Source organism: Octopus bimaculoides, chromosome 27 (assembly GCF_046866305.1).
Source record: "Octopus bimaculoides isolate indiv1 chromosome 27, ASM4686630v1, whole genome shotgun sequence".
Classification (NCBI taxonomy): Eukaryota; Metazoa; Mollusca; class Cephalopoda; order Octopoda; family Octopodidae; genus Octopus; species Octopus bimaculoides.
The window spans coordinates 4,393,915-4,413,317 of record NC_142954.1 but is presented as its reverse complement, the minus strand read 5'-3'; the positions used below and the strand labels follow the sequence as shown (position 1 = coordinate 4,413,317).

The window sequence follows — 19,403 nt, the reverse complement described above, 5'->3', positions numbered from 1 at the left end:
GATGGTAGTGATGGTTGTGATGGTGGTGGTGACAGTAATGGTGGTTGGTGTCAGTGGAGGTGATGGTTCCAATCAGTTGAGATCCGAAGCCATGGTGAGCTGGCAGAAGCGTTAAGCACGTGGGACAAAATGCTTAGTGGCAGTTCGCCTGTCGTTATGTTCTGAGTTCAAATTTTACCGAGGTCAACTTTGGCTCACACCATTTCAGGATAAAATAAGTACCAATTGAAGGTAATCTTCCAATTTAGGGAGGTAAAAAAAAAAGCAAATAAAAATACAAGGGAAATAACTTAACGTCTTACTAGTATTATCCGTACTCTCCCCGCCCACCCATCCCCCGTTCGCGAGCGCGCATTTTTTTTCTTCATATTCGTTCACGGAAATTTGTTTAACACCTATTACACTTATTTTTTTTTTTTTTTTTTGAGCTGGGGTCAAACGCTTTAGTTTGACTGTTATTTCCCTATACTGGAAGATTACCATAAGTTGTTGTGCAGCCGGTACTATGATATTCAATCACGTGTGTGATTTATATATAAACAGGTAACTTCAATCACGTGTGTGAGTTATTTATAAAAAGCTAAAAAAGAAAAAAACACATTTCAGAGTAGTACGGATGATACTAGTAAGACGTAAGTTATTTCCCTTGTATTTTTATTTACTTTTTTTTTACCTCCATTTACTGGAAGATTGTGGAAGCGCAATGGCCCGGTGGTTAGGGTAGCGGACTCGCGGTCATAGGATCGCGGTTTCGATTCCCAGACCGGGCGTTGTGAGTGTTTATTGAGCGAAAACACCTAAAAGCTCCACGAGGCTCCGGCAGGGGATGGTGGCGAACCCTGCTGTACTCTTCCACCACAACTTTCTCTCACTCTTACTTCCTGTTTCTGTTGTGCCTGTAATTCAAAGGGTCAGCCTTGTCACACTGTGTCACGCTGAATATCCCCGAGAACTACGTTAAGGGTACACGTGTCTGTGGAGTGCTCAGCCACTTGCACGTTAATTTCACGAGCAGGCTGTTCCGTTGATCGGATCAACTGGAACCCTCGACGTCGTGCCAACAACAACAATACTGAAAGATTACCCCAATTGAGTACTGAGGCCAATGTAACCGACTTAGCCCTTCCCAGAAATCGCAGACGTTGTTCCAAAATGTTGTTGTTGCCATTTCAAATGCTTCCAAATATTTTCAACCTTTATACAGGGAGGTAACTCTTGGTAGCAAAAATTGGCCAACAGCAAAATAATAATAATTGATTCTGGTTTTATTGGATAAAAACAGGACGAAGGTTACAAAGGGTTTTGTCCGAAAAGAAAACGTTCGTGTAAACAGAAAGATAAACAAATAAAACTCCCAATTGGGGGAGGCGCTTCGAAAGGTTACACGTGGAAAAAACCATAAAAGCCACGGGAGCCTGGTATAATAATAATAACAACCTTTTCTACTGAAGCAGTAGGGCAGTGGACTCCTGGTCAGGGGATCACGGTTTCGATTCCCAGACCGAGCGTTGTGAGTGTTTATTGAGCGAAAACACCTAAGAGCTCTACGAGGCTCTGGCAGGGGGAAGGTGACGACCCCTGTTGTACTCTTTCACCACAACTTTCACTCACTCTTTCTTCCTGTTTCTTGAGTAACGCTACAATGGACTGGCATCCTGTCCGACTGGGGGAACACATGCCATAGAAACTGGACCCATGAGCCTGAGTAGGCTTGAAAAAGGGCGCATAAATAAAAAATATATATATACATATATATATATATACACATACATGCATACACATATAGATACATATACACACATATATATACTTAAACGCTGAAAGTGAATGTTAAAATGCAAATTTATTTCTGAATCTTCAAAATGTTCCTTAATCCCTGATCCCTGATCCTTGTCCACAATACAAAATACAAAATACAGTAACACCAGAGAGAGAGAGAGAGAATTTTAACAATCAGTGACCACCATTAAGGACAGTGGCATTGACTGTTGTGTTGGCATTTTTGAGAAAGGCGGTGGGTATTTCACTGAAGTGAAATATTAATTCACCCCATGAGTGGACGGCCAACGTCAGTGTTAAGACACAGACTACGTTTATCAAGAAACCAGTTGAAACCTGCAAAGAGAAAAGAAGAATGGTTAAAAAAAACTGTGTCACTTTTGAGAGAGAGACAATATAGACTGTGGTACCCAGATTTGAATGGAGAAATTGAATAAGAAATGGGTTTCCTCAAGAAAATTAAACTTGCTTAACGAACTGAAATTTGATTAGTGAACCACAAGGAGATTGTGTATAATCACAAGGAGATTGTATATAAGTGACTAGGGAACATACCATATTTACTTGTGAATAAGTCACATCATTTTATGTCTGATTTTTACCTGCAAAACCAGGTAAAGTTGATATCAAGTTTGGATGTGATGGTTAAAAATGTTGCACCAAGATTCAGCACTAAATTAGGGGTGTAACTTATACATGAGCACATATCATACACACATGCACACACATACACCTGAAAATAACTTGTCAACATAATAACACGAATGTCTTTGATCATGCACTTCCCTGATTTAAGGCCGGCATCGGACTAAAGATCACATATTTCTCTGACCGCTGCAATATAGGTGCCATGGATAAGTGGTACATACTCACCATATCAACAACCTTCAAGTGACCAGTGGAATACGCAATTGTGTTTGGGGCTGTTGCCACGGGTAACATGAATGCAAAAGAACATGCCAAAGCTGCTGGAAACATCAGGTAGAGAGGGTGCATACCCATAGAAATAGCCTGGAAGAGGATAAAAAATCTGGATCTTAACAGCTGTTTCAAAAACTGAGGCAGGTTTAGGAGGGCTTCAGAAGGAAATTAATTAACTGTAATAGGTTATATTTAATTTGGTTGATTAATTCAGGGTTTAGATGATGAGGGCATTTACTATAGAGTACTTTAGTTTGGCCTTGTTAAATCCTTAAACAAGAACAAGAATCAATAAGTCGTAAGGATGTTAAAAACCCTTAAAACCCTAAAAACCCAGCATGGTCGTAGTCCAACAACTAAAACCAATAAAAGAGTGAGAAAATCTAAAAAAAAAATGTGAACTTACCATTTGCGTCATTATTGGCATTAAAATAGAAGCGGTGGCCACATTGCTGGTTATTTCTGTTAATAATGAGACTAGGAAACTGAGGATGAGACTCATTAACCAGGGTTTCTTGGTAGAAAGAAAGGAGAGCTGACGGCTGATTTCTGCTGATAACCCAGAGACCTGAAGAACACAAGAACAGACAAGTGGGATTGGAGTTTAACTGGGGCTGACTCAATGAACTGAAACAGTGGTGAACTGGTGAGATATTGAACAGATGTGGTAGTGAATGGTTGAGTTAGTATACTGGTGTGATGAACTGGAGTGTTAGTGAACTGGTGTGATGGTGAACAGACATGGTGGTGAATGGGGGAAATAGTGAGATAGTGAACAAATAAAGTGGTGTGTTCAGGAACTGTTGTCAATGAACAGAGGTCTTAGTGAATTGATGAACTTCTATAATGTTGAAACTGGTGTGAAGGTTGACAGCTTCAACACAACCCTGGTTCCATTGTTGACCAAACAGAAGACTGCATCTACAAATTCAAAGTAAGGTTTGGATGCAAGAAGATCATCCTAGGGGACATTCAACACAATATGAAGAGACTGCACCCTCAGCAATGGCATCAAAGTGAGGCTTCTAAAAACCCTTGGTTTGGCCAATACCATTGTGAGGGTGTGAAATAGGGATCTGGTTGGCTGATCCCAGCTTATTGAGGATGTTGAAGAGATATGTTATGGGTGAGTGATAGGGGTCAGTTGAGTGGCCCTGTAGAGTGAATAGTTCAGTTTTAAGGGACATGGTCGGAGGGTGAAAACTACAATATTCTGGTCATGATATCAGGGCCCAGAACATCTGGCATGGAAACTAGGTTTGTGGATGACAAATATGAAGAAGGAGAAATGAGATCAAGGACTGACAGAGTGTATGGCTACAGCATGAGTCCATAACGTGTTGTAGGGAGTGATGGCCATATCTGCACACTCTGTCACCTACCCATCAGACTTAAAGTATATTCATTAAAGTATATTGAGTATATTCATTCATTCATTCATTCGTTCATTCATTCATTCATTCGTTCATTCATTCACAACTTTATATAAAATAAAATAGATCTTTTTAGCCACTGACTTACCCTTGATACATCAGCTATGGCAAATCCACCACCCAACACAAGGACGATACCCCAGGGGAGTTTTTTCTCGGCAGTTCTCCAGTTAAGTATGGGTGTCCATTCTCCAAAGTCTTGTGCTAATAAGCAGAAACAAAACAGTATCCAGTAGAGACACAAACAAACAAACACACACACACATCATGTGTTTATTTTTTTATTTTTAACATCTATTTTTCCATGTTAGCATAGGTTAGATAAATAGATTTTAAGACATTGCTTTACAGGCAGATACCTCCCATGTTGCTAACCCCTACCTATTTTTTCAAAGAAGGGAGTTTTCGTTCTCCACTGATAGGTAGAGAGTTAATTAGGCAGACATTTATATAGGTAAATAGGTGGGTACATAGATGGATGGATGGGTGGGAAGATATGTAGACAGAAAATGGATAGGGGGAAATTTGAATAGGTTTATATACAGATGTGTGATCAGGTGGATAGATAGGTGGACAGGTAGGGAAACTGATAGACAGGTGGGGTGTTAGATATGTAGATAGATGACCATGGGCATGAAGATAACTGGATAAGTAGAGAGGTAGGTAGATAAGTGGACAGGTATACAGGTAAGTGGATACACCGGTGGACAGTGAGATAGGTGAAGAGGTAGACAGGTAAGTGGGCAGGTAAGTGGATGAATAGGCAGGTAGATAAGTAATAAGGTACACAGATAAGGAAGCAGGTAGTTAGATGAACAGGTAAATAGCTAAGTACACAGGTAGATATATGTACATACTGTATCCTTTCTTTGTAAAACTAGAGATGTTGGATGGCAAAATAAACAGAAGAATGGCCACAAAGATGGCAGGTGTGGCATCTGTCATGTACCTGTGGAAGACAAAATTAAGACAGGTGCTCCATGTATTACCTGGACATTGTTATTTTATAGATCTTAAGTGATGATTAATATGGCAGCTATTTGAGCTTGTATATTTATGAACAGACCAGATGAGTCCATCAACTGGATGGTCATTAAATCAAAAATGAGGATTTTGTTTATATTTATTCAAACAGAACAATATTATTTAAATAGAACATGGGCTCAGAGCCTAAAAAATTGCTTGGAGACACAAGGCACATTATAAAAAATGTTGTTAAGCATTTTTTCCAACATGCTGACAATTATTCCAGCTTACCATCTTACTCTACGAGAGAAATAAATGTATAAGAACAAGATTTACTTTGGTTGAAACAGCATCTGCCAGCCTCCAGCCTGCTGCAGGTCACGTGTGATCCAGAGCAAAACCAAGAATACAAAACAGAAACCAATGAGAACTTCAGCAAATCTGCAATAAATTGAAGAATTTTGGTCAGGACACAGTGTATGGTGGTGATGATATGAGGGGGTGGATTGTGGTAGTGGTGGTGGCTATTGTACTGCTGGTATTGGTGATGTAGGTACTAGGACAAAATCACACTGAGGACAAAATCCTCCTTAGACAAACCCCCACCAGACAACACTAAAACAAATGGTTACATTCTCGGATCTTCAAATGCTAGAAATATCAATGTAACTCATAATTTCTTTGTAGACGACCTGAAGATTTATGCTAAAAGTGTTAACAATGCCAAAAAAAAAAAAAACAACTGGAATTAATAACATGTGAGTCGGACAGCTTGGTGGGATCCATCAGGTGCAAGGACTGCATTGGTGCTCCTATATCTTCTTTGGCATGGTTTCTGCAGTTGGATTCCCTTCCTAACAGCACCCCCTTTGCAGCATGCACTGGGTGCACTTTTCATGGCATCAGCACTTGTGTGATTGCCAAATAGCTTGCAAAACTAAGATCCTTTCTGAGTGAGTGGGGCTGCAGTAGAGAAGGGGGTAGCTTTATTCATCATCATTGTCATCATCATCGTTTAACGTCTGTTTTCCATGCTAGCATGGGTTGGACGATTTGACTGTGGACTGGTAAACCAGATGGCTACACCAGGCCTCAGTCTAATCTGGCAGAGTTTCTACAGCTGGATGCCCTTCCTAACGCCAACCACTCCGAGAGTGTAGTGGGTGCTTTTACAGGATTAAAGTACGTTAGAAGGGGGCCTGAACAGAAGAGGTTTCATGCTGTGCAGAAACTACATGGTTACCTCACAGAAGATGGAATGGGAGTGATGAAGGGGAAGCTAGAAGGAAATAAAAGTAGTTATGTTGGTGATACGTACGAAATCGGTCCCAGCGCCTTTAGATGCTGTTCAATGATATTTCTGACTCTGGTGTCATTCTTTGAGACTTTAGTTCGAACACACGATTTTAAGTCACTAGAAATAGAACAAAGAATTTGAGGAAAGACAATGGAATTGATTGGTAATTACAGCTGGTACTGAGTCCATCTGATCCATGAAGGCATAGAAAAGAGGATGTTAAAACAATGCTGAAGATGATGATTATATATATATAATTGTATATATACTCATGTGTGTGTGAAACAATTTCTGTCTAATATATTCTTCTCAAAAGATACTGTTCAACACCAGACAATGGTTCCTCTCAGTGAAACAGAACCCGAAACCCTTTCGTTTTAAAGCAGACTTATGAACCAGAGGGTCATGGCAGGAATTATATAGATATGTGTATTAGATACTGGGTGGTGGGGTACTTACCATCGATGTAGCTGAAAGATAATTAGCCAAGCCCATATTACAATCAAGTTAACCAATGCCAATGGTAATCCGAACATCATCCATGTAGCGAATGTCACCACAGGAGGTAAACCTGCCGCATGGTATAACCTGTGGGAAGAGAGAGAGAGAGAGAGAGAGACACAGATAGACAGAATGTTAGAAAGAGAGAGAGAGAAAGTGTGTGTGTGTGTGGGGGGGAGAAGCAATATGTATGCACATTAACTTCATTCGTAGGTTACTTTATACATTTATATGAGGGAATGCTGAAAAGTTCCTAGCTTTAAGGGTATCCTGAAAGGCCTGGCTGGAGGTCCAACTTTCTGAGTTCTTTTTACAGGGCTTAGGAAAAACTGAAGGACCACTGCAATAAAGTGTGTGAATCTGAAAGAGGAGTAGGAACATCTATATACATAAATGGCGATTTCTGTCTGTTTGTTAATTTGTTACTTTAACCCCTTCAAGACTATCCAACTAATCTTTATAAAACTTGACACGTGTGTGGGGCTTATGTCCATGCGGTCACTTACACACTTGGAATTTCAAAAAACCGATAATTTTTAATCAGCATTGATTTTTAAAAATATCAATAGGACATTTCAATGCAAATTCTCATATGAATGTTATTTTCTGCCATAACTTTTAGAGTTTTCAACCAATTTTCTTGAAATTTTATACAGAGATGGAATATGCGCTAGTAATACTTTCTTGCCATTAAGATGTATGGTTAGAAGCTTTTCATAATATGACTTGTGTCTCCAAACAATCTATAGGCTTTGAGCACATGGTTTGATCTATTTGGAACTAAGGACGCTGGTACATGAGAAACCATGAGAAAAAACACGAAGAAGGTTGATGTAAATTTTGGAGAGAGAGATGATACTTACATATCTGATTGTCCTTTTAAGACCAAATTTGGCCCAGTTCCAGTTATGGAAGCAGTACCTCCTGTGTTGGCAGCATAAGCAATGGCTAGAGAAACAGTTTTACATAGTCTGGTGTAGGATTTGTCTTTGGTAAAATTCCTGGGAGAGAAGTTGTAATGTTAGGCAATGATGTTAGATTACAACAAGTTCTGGGAATGGAATTGGAAAGACAGAAACTAGGTGGAACTTTATTTGGAGAAGTCTATGATAGACCAGGGGCTGTGTGGAAACCAGTTATATACATACATACATACATATCGCCTCTAATGCCAGTGTCGCCTGATTGGCATCCGTGCCTTGAGTCAACCTCTATAATAAAGAGTATAAGCTTTCAAATATGTGACATGAAATGTCTAGTGTGATACCTTCGTAACTTTGGTGAGGTCTTGGTTCTTCTATCAGGGAAGACACTGTCACGAAACTAAGTTCCACTCACCAGTGCTTCATTAACATGAGAGAGAGAGGTTGTAGCCACATTGAGCTCCACTCACAAGACAGGCTGCAACTAAACCAAAAGTCACTCACTCTCCCTTCATTAACACAAGACAGAGGTTGTTATCAAACCAAGCTCCACTCATCAGACAGGCTGCAACTAAACCAAAAGTCACTCACTCTGCCTTCATCAACACAGAAAAAAGGTTGTTACCAAACCAAGCTCTACTCACCTGTCTTTCATTAAAGCAGAACTTTTCTCATCTGTTCCTACTGACCATTCTGTCTTTTCTAAAATGGTAAGTTTATCCAGTTCTTCTCCTTCATGATTAGGGTTATCTACAAAGGAAATATTTCATATTTAACATATAGCATTCAAATTATTATTATTATTATTATTATTGCCTTTGCACAGCTTCTAACGCTGGAGATGTACTACGGTGTCAGCTGTTCACTACCAGTGAACTAAGGTAACACCTCTTATTGTTCGAGCACCTTCCGGAGTATTCAAGCGGTTCCAAGCAGTCCTGTTCTCTGCTGACCGGAAGTATTGTCTATCAATGTGTATCTATCAACAATGGATTCTATTATAATGACAATACTTTTGTGAAATGATCGTAAGATGCATTAATTAACAAATTTTTAAAATGGCATGTTTCATATAGGGGGAGAATTCACAAAAAAAAAACAAAAACAAAAGACGAAGACAGGTGGTGTAGACAACAAACAGATGCGTTAGTTTGATGCTCGGGAAGTGCAAAAAGTCTTTAACGTTTCGAGCCTATGCTCTTCCACAGAAAGGAACACAGGAAGAAAGAGGGAGAGAAAATAATGAAGAATATAAGCTTTCAAATATGTGACGTGTTTCATATATTTAAATATATTTTTAATACAAAACTATTTTAGACATATAAATCTTTGTAAGAAATTTTTTTGATATTAAATTTCATGCTATGTATGTATGTTTGAATATATGCATATATGTATATATATATATATGTATGTATATATATATATGTGTATAGTATGTATATTATACTTACTTAAATTTTCATCCGCATTTTTTAATTGCTCCAGTATGGCATCTGCAATGGGTAACATCATGGAAGTTGTGGCGGTGTTACTAATCCACATGGATAGGAACCATGTGATGAACATCAAACCAAACAGCAACCTAGGGTTGTAAAAACGACAATGAGAAAGATGGGGACGAAGGATAGGGGGTGGGGTGGGGTCTAGAAGTTGCTTTTGTTTTTCTTTTAGGGTTTTGGTTGTGTATGGATGTTATTGGGCAAGCAGCAGAAGCAGCAGTAGCAGCAACGGCGGTGGCAGTGGTGGTGGTGGTGGTGGGGGAGTGCTGGTATCATAAAAACAGCAACCAGTACACTCTATAAAGTGGTTGGCATTAGGAAGAACATCCAGCCATAGGAATCATGTCAGACCCTATTGCACTGTCCAACCCATGCCAGTATGGAAGATGGATGTTCAACAATCATGATGATGGCCCTCAGAACCCAGCCAGGATCCCTTAATAAAAAGAAAGAATGGTTCTTTATTTTTACCTTTTAGGTTCTGTTCCAAATATAAGAAGTGTATGTAAGGCAATTCTTTTATGCAAATTCCAGGTTTCTATAGAAATGGCAACTAGCAGTCCACCGACAAATAGCATTGATGTGTTCTGGAAGGGGAAGAAAAAAACCAAAACAGCTGAACAACTTGACACTTACAAATAACTACAGTATTTGATGGCATAAAAACCATACAGATATATTAGATACACCCTAATTTCAGTGGCACATATTTAGGAAAAATATATTTTCAGTGCATTAAAGCATGTAATATAGGAAAAACTTTGCATATAGGGGCGGATTTTTTTAAGACATATTTCTGGAAAATGCACGTTCCATATTTTTATGAGGTATAGAGATACTAATAAACTGGTGTTAGAACTCAAAATACACTTGCTTCAGAATAAAGCTCTGAGTGCTGTGCATGTCATAGCAGAAACAACTGTAAGCTAATGAAGTTGGTTATATAATTCCTGTTCTCTTGGCATTTCTTTAATTTCTTGTGTGTGTGTGCATGTGTGTCGGCATGCATACGTGTGTGCATGCATGAGTGTGTGTGTATATATATATATATATATATATATATATAAAAGTACTGGATGTTAATAGTTATTGCCAAACTAACATGGCAGTTCAGAAAACTAGGATAAATGCTGCAGTTTATTAGCTCTAAGAGGCCATCACCTGTAGCTAGCTATGTGACACACGAACCTGTGTCCATTACAACCTTCAAACAGGAGGGGTCAGCAGCTTTCCCATGCTGGTTCAAGTATCCACAGACTAGTTTCGGGGTATTTGCCCCTTATCAATGTGGAGTAACCGAACGCAGCCGGCATCGCTGTTGACTGTGTCTGTTTGAAGGTTTAGAGAGATTTAGAAATAATAATATTTCTATTTTTGAAAACCAGTGGATGTGTTCCACTGAATATTTATAAACCTTCAAACAGACAGTCAACAGTAATGCCTGCTGCGTTCGGCTACTCCACATTGATAAGGGGCAAATACCCCGAAACTAGTCTGTGGGTGCTTGAACCAGCATGGGGAAGCTGATGACCTTCCCTGTGTAATGGACACAGGTTTGTGTGTCACATAGCTAGCTAGAGGCGATGGCCTCTTGGAGCTAATCAATGGCAGCATTCGTCCTATTTTTCTGGACTGCCGTGTTAGCTTGGTGATAACTAGTAAAATCCAGTATTGCTGCTGTAATCTCCTTTAGAGAGATTTAGAAATAATAATATTTGTATTTATAAACAAACTGTTTATTTTAGATTTGATTTCTGATAAATTCATGTTTATCTTTGTCATTATCTGTAATCTGTGTGCATAATATGCTTGCATATGTATGTCCAGGGTTAACATAGGTAATTATACTGGTAGTATAATGGATACTTTTATCTTTTTGATTGTAATTTCAACCTCTAACTCTATTAACTTATATAAATATATATGTCCAAACAGTGGAAGGAATCTGTGGTAGAGGGAGACCCAGGAAGACATGGGATGAGGTGGTGAAGCATGATCTTCAAACGTTGGGCCTCACAGAGGCAATGACAAAAGGCCGACACCTCTGGAGGTATGCTGTGACTGAGAAGACCTGGCAAATAAAGTGAGTTCACAGCTGTAACGTATACCAGTGCTGCATAACCAGCCCACTCAAAAGTACCTTGGATCGTAGGGGGACATGCCGTACTTGAGGGGAGCTATTGAGTCAAGTACATCAACATCAATATTAAAATCAAATCAAATGGAAATTGTAGTTGTGAGCCCCATGCCGGTAGCATGTAAAAAGCACCATCCAAACGTGGCTGATGCCAGTGCCGCCTTGACTGGCTTCCATGCCGGTGGCATGTAAAAAGCACCAACTGATTGTGGTCAATGCCAGCTCCTCTGGTCCTGGTACCGGTGGCACGTAAAAAGCACCCACTACACTCTCGGAGTGGTTGGCGTTAGGAAGGGCATCCAGCTGTAGAAACTCTGCCAGATCAGACTGGACCCTGGTGCAGCCTCCTGGCTTCCCAGACCCCAGTCGAACCGTCCAACCCATGCCAGCATGGAAAACAGACGTTAAACAATGGTGATGACGATGATGACGATAAGGGTTATACAATTATCGTGATGTTTCTTTTGAATAAAAGACAAATAAATGCACTTTACTCACGTTGATATAATTTCCGGCTATGGGCTTTGCTTCAGCCACCCCTAACACCGGGAACAACACCAGAGGCAGGAGGGCAGTGACGGCTATGGGCAGGGCCTCGCTGATCCAGAAGATTGCTATTAGTAATATGCAGTAGGCACATTTAGCTTCCTGTTGGAAAGAGAATCGGTAGAGCATCACAAGTCTGGGGGGAGTTCTGTAGGGTTAGAGCATGACAGGGTTCATAGGGGATAGCACTTAGGGGGTGGTGGTTGACCCCTTGACCTGATGTACTGTTCAATGTCCAGTGTCCAGCATCACCACCATCAGCAACACCAGCAGCACCACGACTACCACCTTCACCACTACTACTTATCACCACTGCCGCCACCACAACCACTACCACAACCATCACTACTACTACTACTACTACTACTGCTACTGCTGCTACTGCTGCTGCTGCTGCTGCTACTACAAACACTACATCAACCACCACCAAGAAATTAATGTGCAAGTGGCTGAGCGCTCCACAGACACATGTACCCTTGACGTTGTTCTCAGGGAAATACAATGTGAAACAGAATGTGTCAAGGCTGGTCCTTTGAATTACAGGTACAACTCATTTTTGCCAGGTGAGTGAACTGGAGCAATAAAGTGAAATAAAGTGCCTTGCTCAAGGACACAATGCACCACTGAGATTCGAACTCATGACCTTACGATTGTGAGCTGAATACCCTGACCACTAAGCCACGGGCCTACGCCGACCTCACTTCACCCACATGAATCTCAGAAGGGTCAGGTAGTGGCCATGGGCACAGCCCTTTCTAAACACTAAACCCAATAAAAGACAAACCCTCCACCCTATTCATATCTAAGGTCATGTGACAGAAAAAGATACCCAACAGTGCCCTCTGCTGGGGAGAAAAAAACTTACCTTTGAACCCACAAGGATTGGTATAGGTAACAGTAACAATGGGGTGAGAACCACAATTAAGATGTTACGGATAAGCAAAAGTTTCTTAAGGACTATTTTGAGGCCCATGATGAGATAATGAAGAATGAACAAGAGCTGGGATTGAACTCCTCACGCTGGATTGCTGCAAAGAAAAAGATAAAACAAGCACGAACATATATCAGCGGGTTGAATAATATACATCATCATAACCATCGTCAATATCTATGCAGTCCCCGTTGCCGAGGTTGCCGCCAGGCGAAATGCTTAACGGGACTTCGTCTGCAATTATGTTCTGAGTTCAAATTCCGCTGAGGTCGACTTTGTCTTTCATACTTTCAGGGTTGATTGAAAAAGTTCCAGTTATGCACTGGGGTCAATGTAATCAATTTAATCCCTTTGTCTGTCCTTGTTGGCCAGCATGTTACATATCTCCTTTCTGGGACCCTGAAGGAGGACCAATGGTTGAAGTTCCTACACATCCAATGTATTTCCTTCGATGCGTGGAGTTGGCGTCGTGCCTACTGTTACTGTTGTTGTTGCTGCTACCACTGGTGCTGTTGGTGCTGCTGTTGTGGTTGTAGTTGTCAGTGTTGTTGTTGCCATCGATGCTGCTGTTGTTGCTGCTAGTGGTGCTGCCGATGGTGTTGGAGCTGGGGCTGTTGGTGGTGGTGCCACTGGAGGCAGTGGTTGCATCGGTAGCGTTACTGCCTCCGTGTTTGTTGCAGGTGGTGCATGTGTTGGTGTTATTAAGCCTGCCGATGTTGATGTTGGATGGAATCTTATGTGTATACCATTCAGCCTAAACAATGGATTTACAAATACAATATCCCTACACTCACTCTCTATTTCCTATCTTAACTAAACTAACTATTACTTAACCATCCTCTCACATCGTCTTCGATGAAGGGATATAATAAATATCCTGGAAACAGCTGTAAGACATTCTATTTATAAATGTTCTATATGATACACAACCTTGGTTTTTTATCTCATTACGAAAAGTTGGTAAGTAGCTTGCTTACCAACCACATGGTTCCGGGTTCATTCCTACTGCGTAGCACCTTGGGCAAGTATCTTCTACTATAGCCTCGGGTCGACCAAAGCCTTGTGAGTGGATTTGGTAGATGGAAACTGAAAGAAGCCTGTCGTATATATGTATATATATATATATATGTATGTGTGTGTTTATATGTTTGTGTGACTGTGTTTTTCCCCCCAACATCGCTTGACAACCGATGGTGGTGTGCTTCCGTCCCCGTAACTTAGCAGTTCGGCAAAAGAGACCGATAGAATAAGTACTAGGCTTACAAAGAATAATCCCTGGGGTCGATTTGCTCAACTAAAGGCGGTGCTCCAGCATGGCCGCAGTCAAATGACTGAAACAAGTAAAAGAGTAAAAGAGAGTATACACACACACACACACACACACATTATATATATATATATATATATATATATTATATATATATATATATATATATACACATACACACACACACAGAGTAATCACTTGCCATATCAGGTTTCACCTATTGTGCTCTCAGTACTCCATGAATTTTTCTGGCTAATATATGTAAATTTATATTGCAGACCCCTCAATATATCATGGATTTCTGTGGCCGCTCCTCAATATATCATGGATTTCTGCGGCCGATAGGTATTTATATTTATATTTTGTTAGATTTTAATTATTTCTGTGTTGAAATAAACATTTTCATGCCTAAAAATCAAAAAATTAATAAACGAGTAAACAGCACAATCCTGCACTGAATGACACATTAATTAAAACATCATCATCATCGTTTAACGTCCGCTTTCCATGCTAGCATGGGTTGGACGATTTGACTGAGGACTGGTGAAACCAGATGGCTACACCTACAGCTGGATGCCCTTCCTAACGCCAACCACTCCGAGAGTGTAGTGGGTGCTTTTACGTGCCACCGGCACGAAGGCCAGTCAAGAGGTACTGGCAACGGCCACACTCGAAATGGTGTATTTTACGTGCCACCTGCACAGGAGCCAGTCCAGCGGCACTGGCAACGATCTCGCTCGAATGTCTTTTCACGTGTCACATAATAATAGTAATAATAATAATTATAGCAATAATCATTATCATCATCATTTAACGTCTGCTTTCCATGCTAGCATGGGTTGGACGATTTGACTGAGGACTGGTGAACCAGATGGCTACACCAGGCTCCAATCTGATTTGGCAGAGTTTCTACAGCTGGATGCCCTTCCTTACGCCAACCACTCAGAGAGTGTAGTGGGTGCATTGTGGATAAATATTTTTGACACTCTCCTTGCCAGCATGATGAAGCAATCATTATGAGAATGGTGTTAATTGTATGATTAAAGAAATCATTTTAAGAGTTGTGACCTTCCATTAATTATCAGAATTTTATAATATTTGGAGGTGAAAATATTGAAGGAAGGTGTAGGGGAGGTCAGATAAGCTAATGGTGAAGATAGTGAGGTGTAAATGTCAGAAGAGAATGGGAAAGGCGGGTGTAACAGTGAAAAGGAAGAAGTCATGAAAGGGGAGGGGAGAAAAGAAAATAAGGGGTTAAAATGAAAATTCTTAATCCTTTAGCATTTAAACCGGACATATCCAGTCTAAATATTCTTCGTGTTTATATCCAAACTGACCAGATCCAGCCTCTCATGCTTATCTTACAATGTCATTCTAAAAATAGTGGCTGTGTGGTAAGTAGCTTGCTAACCAACCACATGGTCCCGGGTTCAGTCCCACTGTGTGGCACCTTGGGCAAGTGTCTTCTACTATAGCCTCGGGCCGACCAAAGCCTTGTGAGTGGATTTGGTAGACGGAAATTGAAAGAAGCCCGTCGTATATATGTACATATATATGTGTGTGTATTTGTGTTTGTCCCCCCTAGCATTGCTTGACAAATGATGCTGGTGTGTTTATGTCCCCGTCACCTAGCGGTTCGGCAAAAGAGACCGATAGAATAAGTACTAGGCTTACAAAGAATAAGTCCCGGGGTTGATTTGCTCGACTAAAGGCGGTGCTCCAGCATGGCCACAGTCAAATGACTGAAACAAGTAAAAGAGTAAAGAGACCGAAAAGGGAAAGGGAAGCTTAAAAGCGAACAAAAATAAAGGGCACTGAAAAGGAAGTATGATATTGAAAGAAAGGGTCTGAAAGTAGTAATGGAAGAATTGAAACAGCGCCTTGTTGCAAAGAAAGCAAAGATGGTAAGATACGACCAAAGAATGAAGGGTTACCGAGCAGAATAGGTCATTCAGAGTAGACCAGAAGAGATTCTATAAAGAAATAAATGGAGAGTGTACAGATGAAAAGTTGATACCAGATAACATTGGAAGTCGAAGGTTTTGGCGTGACATCTGGAGCAAAGACAAAGAGAACAAGAAGGATGCTGAATGGTTGCAATAACTGAAACAAACAGTAGTCTGTCCAAAACAGGCAGCTATGTAGTTAATGCTGTAGCATCCCTTTGCTTCATGAATAGTCAAGAAGGAAGGCAAAAATAGCCTAGCTATGGAAAATGAAGAAGGCAAAGATAGTGCATATATATATATATATATCATCATCATCATCATCGTTTAACGCCCGCTTTCCATGCTGGCATGGGTTGGACGATTTGACTGAGGACTGGTGAAACCGGATGGCAACACCAGGCTCCAATCTAATTTGGCAGAGTTTCTACAGCTGGATGCCCTTCCTAACGCCAACCACTCCAAGAGTGTAGTGGGTGCTTTTATGTGTCACCTGCACGAGGGCCAGTCAGGCGGTACTGGCAATGGCCATGCTCAAAATGGTGTCTTTTATGTGCCACCCGCACAAGAGCCAGTCCAGCGGCACTGGCAACGATCTCACTCGAAAATCTTATGAAGGCCAGTCAGGCGGTACTGGCAATGGCCACGCTCAAAATGGTGCATCCCGTGTGCCACCCGCACAAGAGCCAGTCCAGGGGCACTGGCAATGATCTGACTTGGCTTGCTGGGTCTTCTCACGCACAGCACATTTCCAAAGGTCTCGGTCAGTAGTCATCGCCTCGGAGAGGCCCAATGTTTGAAGGTCTTGCCTCACCACCTCAGCCCAGGTCTTCCTGGGCCTACCTCTTCCACGGGTTCCCTCAACTGTTAGGGTGTGGCACTTTTTCACACAGCTATCTTCATTCGTTCTCACCACATGTCCATACCAGCGCAATCGTCTCTCTTGCACACCACAACTGATGCTTCTTATGTTCAGCTTTTCTCTCAAGATACTTACACTCTGACGGGTATTCACATTGACATTACACATCCAACGGAGCATACTGGCTTCATTCCTTGTGAGCTTACGCATGTCCTCAGCAGTTACAGCCCATGTTTCACTGCCATGTAGCATGGCTGTTCGTACACATGCGTCATACAGTCTGCCTTTTACTCTGAGTGAGAGTCCCTTTGTCGCCAGCAGGGGTAAGAGCTCTCTAAACTTTGCCCAGGCTATTCCTATTCTAGCAGCTACACTTTCAGCGCACCCACCCCCACTACTAACTTGGTCATCCAGATAGCGGAAGCTATCGACTACCTCTAGTTTTTCTCCCTGGAATGAGATAGAAGTTGTTTCCTGTTTGTTTACAGTGTTTATTGCACCTGAACATCTGCCACATACAAAAAACTAACTTCGTAGTTAATCTGCCTTTGATATTGCTGCACCTCTTATGTGTCCATAGCTTGCACTGGGTACATCTTATAGAGTTACTACCTACTCCTTTTCTACATAACACACACACACACGTGTGTGTGTGTGTGTACATACATATATATATTACAACACTTAATTTAATGTTTAGCCTCTTCTTAACAAAGTAGAGTAATGTACTTTCTACTGTTAATTCATTTGCATTAATTATTTGAGAAAGGTTGTGAACATGCATATATTACAATTATTTTGGTTGTAACACATGTTCTGTTGAGTTATATTAACTTCTTTTTTTTTTAACCAAGGTTCATGAACTCATCAATGAACATCCACAGTCACATATAGAAAAATTAATTAGTAAAAGCACAATAAATAAGTATAATATAATACAAAGTAAATATCATAAGATAAAGATAATTATTATCTTATATTATATATACTTATTATATTATAATTATTTATTGTGCTTTTAATTATTAATTTTTCTATGTGTGACAGTGGATTTTCATCGATGAGTTCATGAGTTCTTTCCCCTAAAACTATATATTTATATATATTTTATACTGTGAAACTTAATTTAATTTTAATTTTTAATAGAGTTTTTACCTGTAATTTTGGATTTTTATCCCTAATATTATTATTATTATTATATATATATATATATATATATATATATATATATATATAAATATATAATAATAATATTAAGGAATATATCATTCCAAACGTAGAGGAATATTCAATTTACTAATACTAAATTAAATTTCACAATATATTTATATATATATATAAATATAATTCAGAGAAAGATCACCATTATACAATTCATACATTGTCTAAATTGTACAATGGTGATCCTTCTCAAAATTATATTTATATATACATACATACATATATATATATATATATATATATATATATATATATATATATATATATATATATATATTATTAGGGATAAAAATCCAAATTTACAGGTAAAAACTCAATTAAATTCAATTTATTAAAAATTAAAATTAAATTAAGTTTTACAGTATAAAACACACACACACACACACACATATATATATATATATATATATATATAATGTATATGTTTATAAATGTATAAGAACTTTTAAATAAGTTCTCCAGCGATAATGGTGCTTACATACCGAAGGGCTTGGTAAAAATTATTAATTGTTGATTTATTAATAAATTAATAAATTGATAAACCTTTACCCTTTTAATTTGTAATATATATATGTATGTATGTATGTATGTATATGCATATATGTACACATATGTGTGTGTGTGTGTGTGTGTAGAGGGGAAAGAGAGAGAAATAAATAAACAATACATAGACAGATCAATCAATAGATATTTGCTTGTACACACACACACATACATATGCATACACTCAGGTAGAACTTACCTGTCAGAGGTAAAAGAAATACAGGTGTCTTCTCTGAAACCACTGGCATTGATATTAGTGGCAGTGGTGGTTGTGATAGTAGTAGTAGTAGTAGTAGTGGTGGTGGTGGTGGTAATAGTAGTAGTAGTAGTGGTGGTGGTAGCATTAGTGGTGGTGGTCGTCATCGTAGTAGTAGTAATAGTAGTAGTAGTGGCAGTTGTGGTTGGTATTGACAGTAACAGTAGTAGGCATTGGAAGTGTTGGGGGTGGTGCTGGCTGTGTTGGGGGTGGTGCTGGCTGTGTTGGGGGTGGTGCTGGCTGTGTTGGGGGGTGGTGCTGGCTGTGTTGGGGGTGGTGCTGGTAGTGTTGGGGGGGGGGTGCTGGCAGTGTAGGGGGTGGTGCTGGTAGTGTTGGGGGTGGTGCTGGCTGTGTTGGGGGGTGGTGCTGGCT

The 19,403-nt window shown here is 39.9% G+C and overlaps 1 protein-coding gene across 2 annotated transcripts; it reads right to left on the bottom strand.

Moving 5' to 3' along the window:
- Positions 1-1,824: 1,824 nt before the first annotated feature.
- Positions 1,825-19,108, bottom strand: LOC106883795 (Na(+)/citrate cotransporter). 2 transcript variants are annotated; one of them, XM_014934928.3, is made up of 15 exons: positions 18,975-19,108; positions 12,871-13,033; positions 11,958-12,107; positions 9,794-9,909; positions 9,275-9,405; positions 8,465-8,570; positions 7,761-7,898; positions 6,856-6,984; positions 6,418-6,513; positions 5,436-5,540; positions 4,991-5,082; positions 4,222-4,337; positions 3,107-3,268; positions 2,653-2,790; positions 1,825-2,115 (listed from the first exon to the last, which is right to left on the bottom strand). In XM_014934928.3, the coding sequence occupies exons 2-15, from the start codon at positions 12,976-12,978 to the stop codon at positions 1,954-1,956; spliced, it is 1,749 nt and encodes a 582-aa protein (XP_014790414.2). In that variant the 5' UTR covers positions 12,979-13,033; positions 18,975-19,108; the 3' UTR covers positions 1,825-1,953. The 2 variants fall into 2 exon arrangements, with proteins under 2 accessions (XP_014790414.2, XP_014790416.2); XM_014934930.3 differs by lacking the exon at positions 11,958-12,107.
- Between the last annotated feature and the right edge of the window lie 295 nt (positions 19,109-19,403).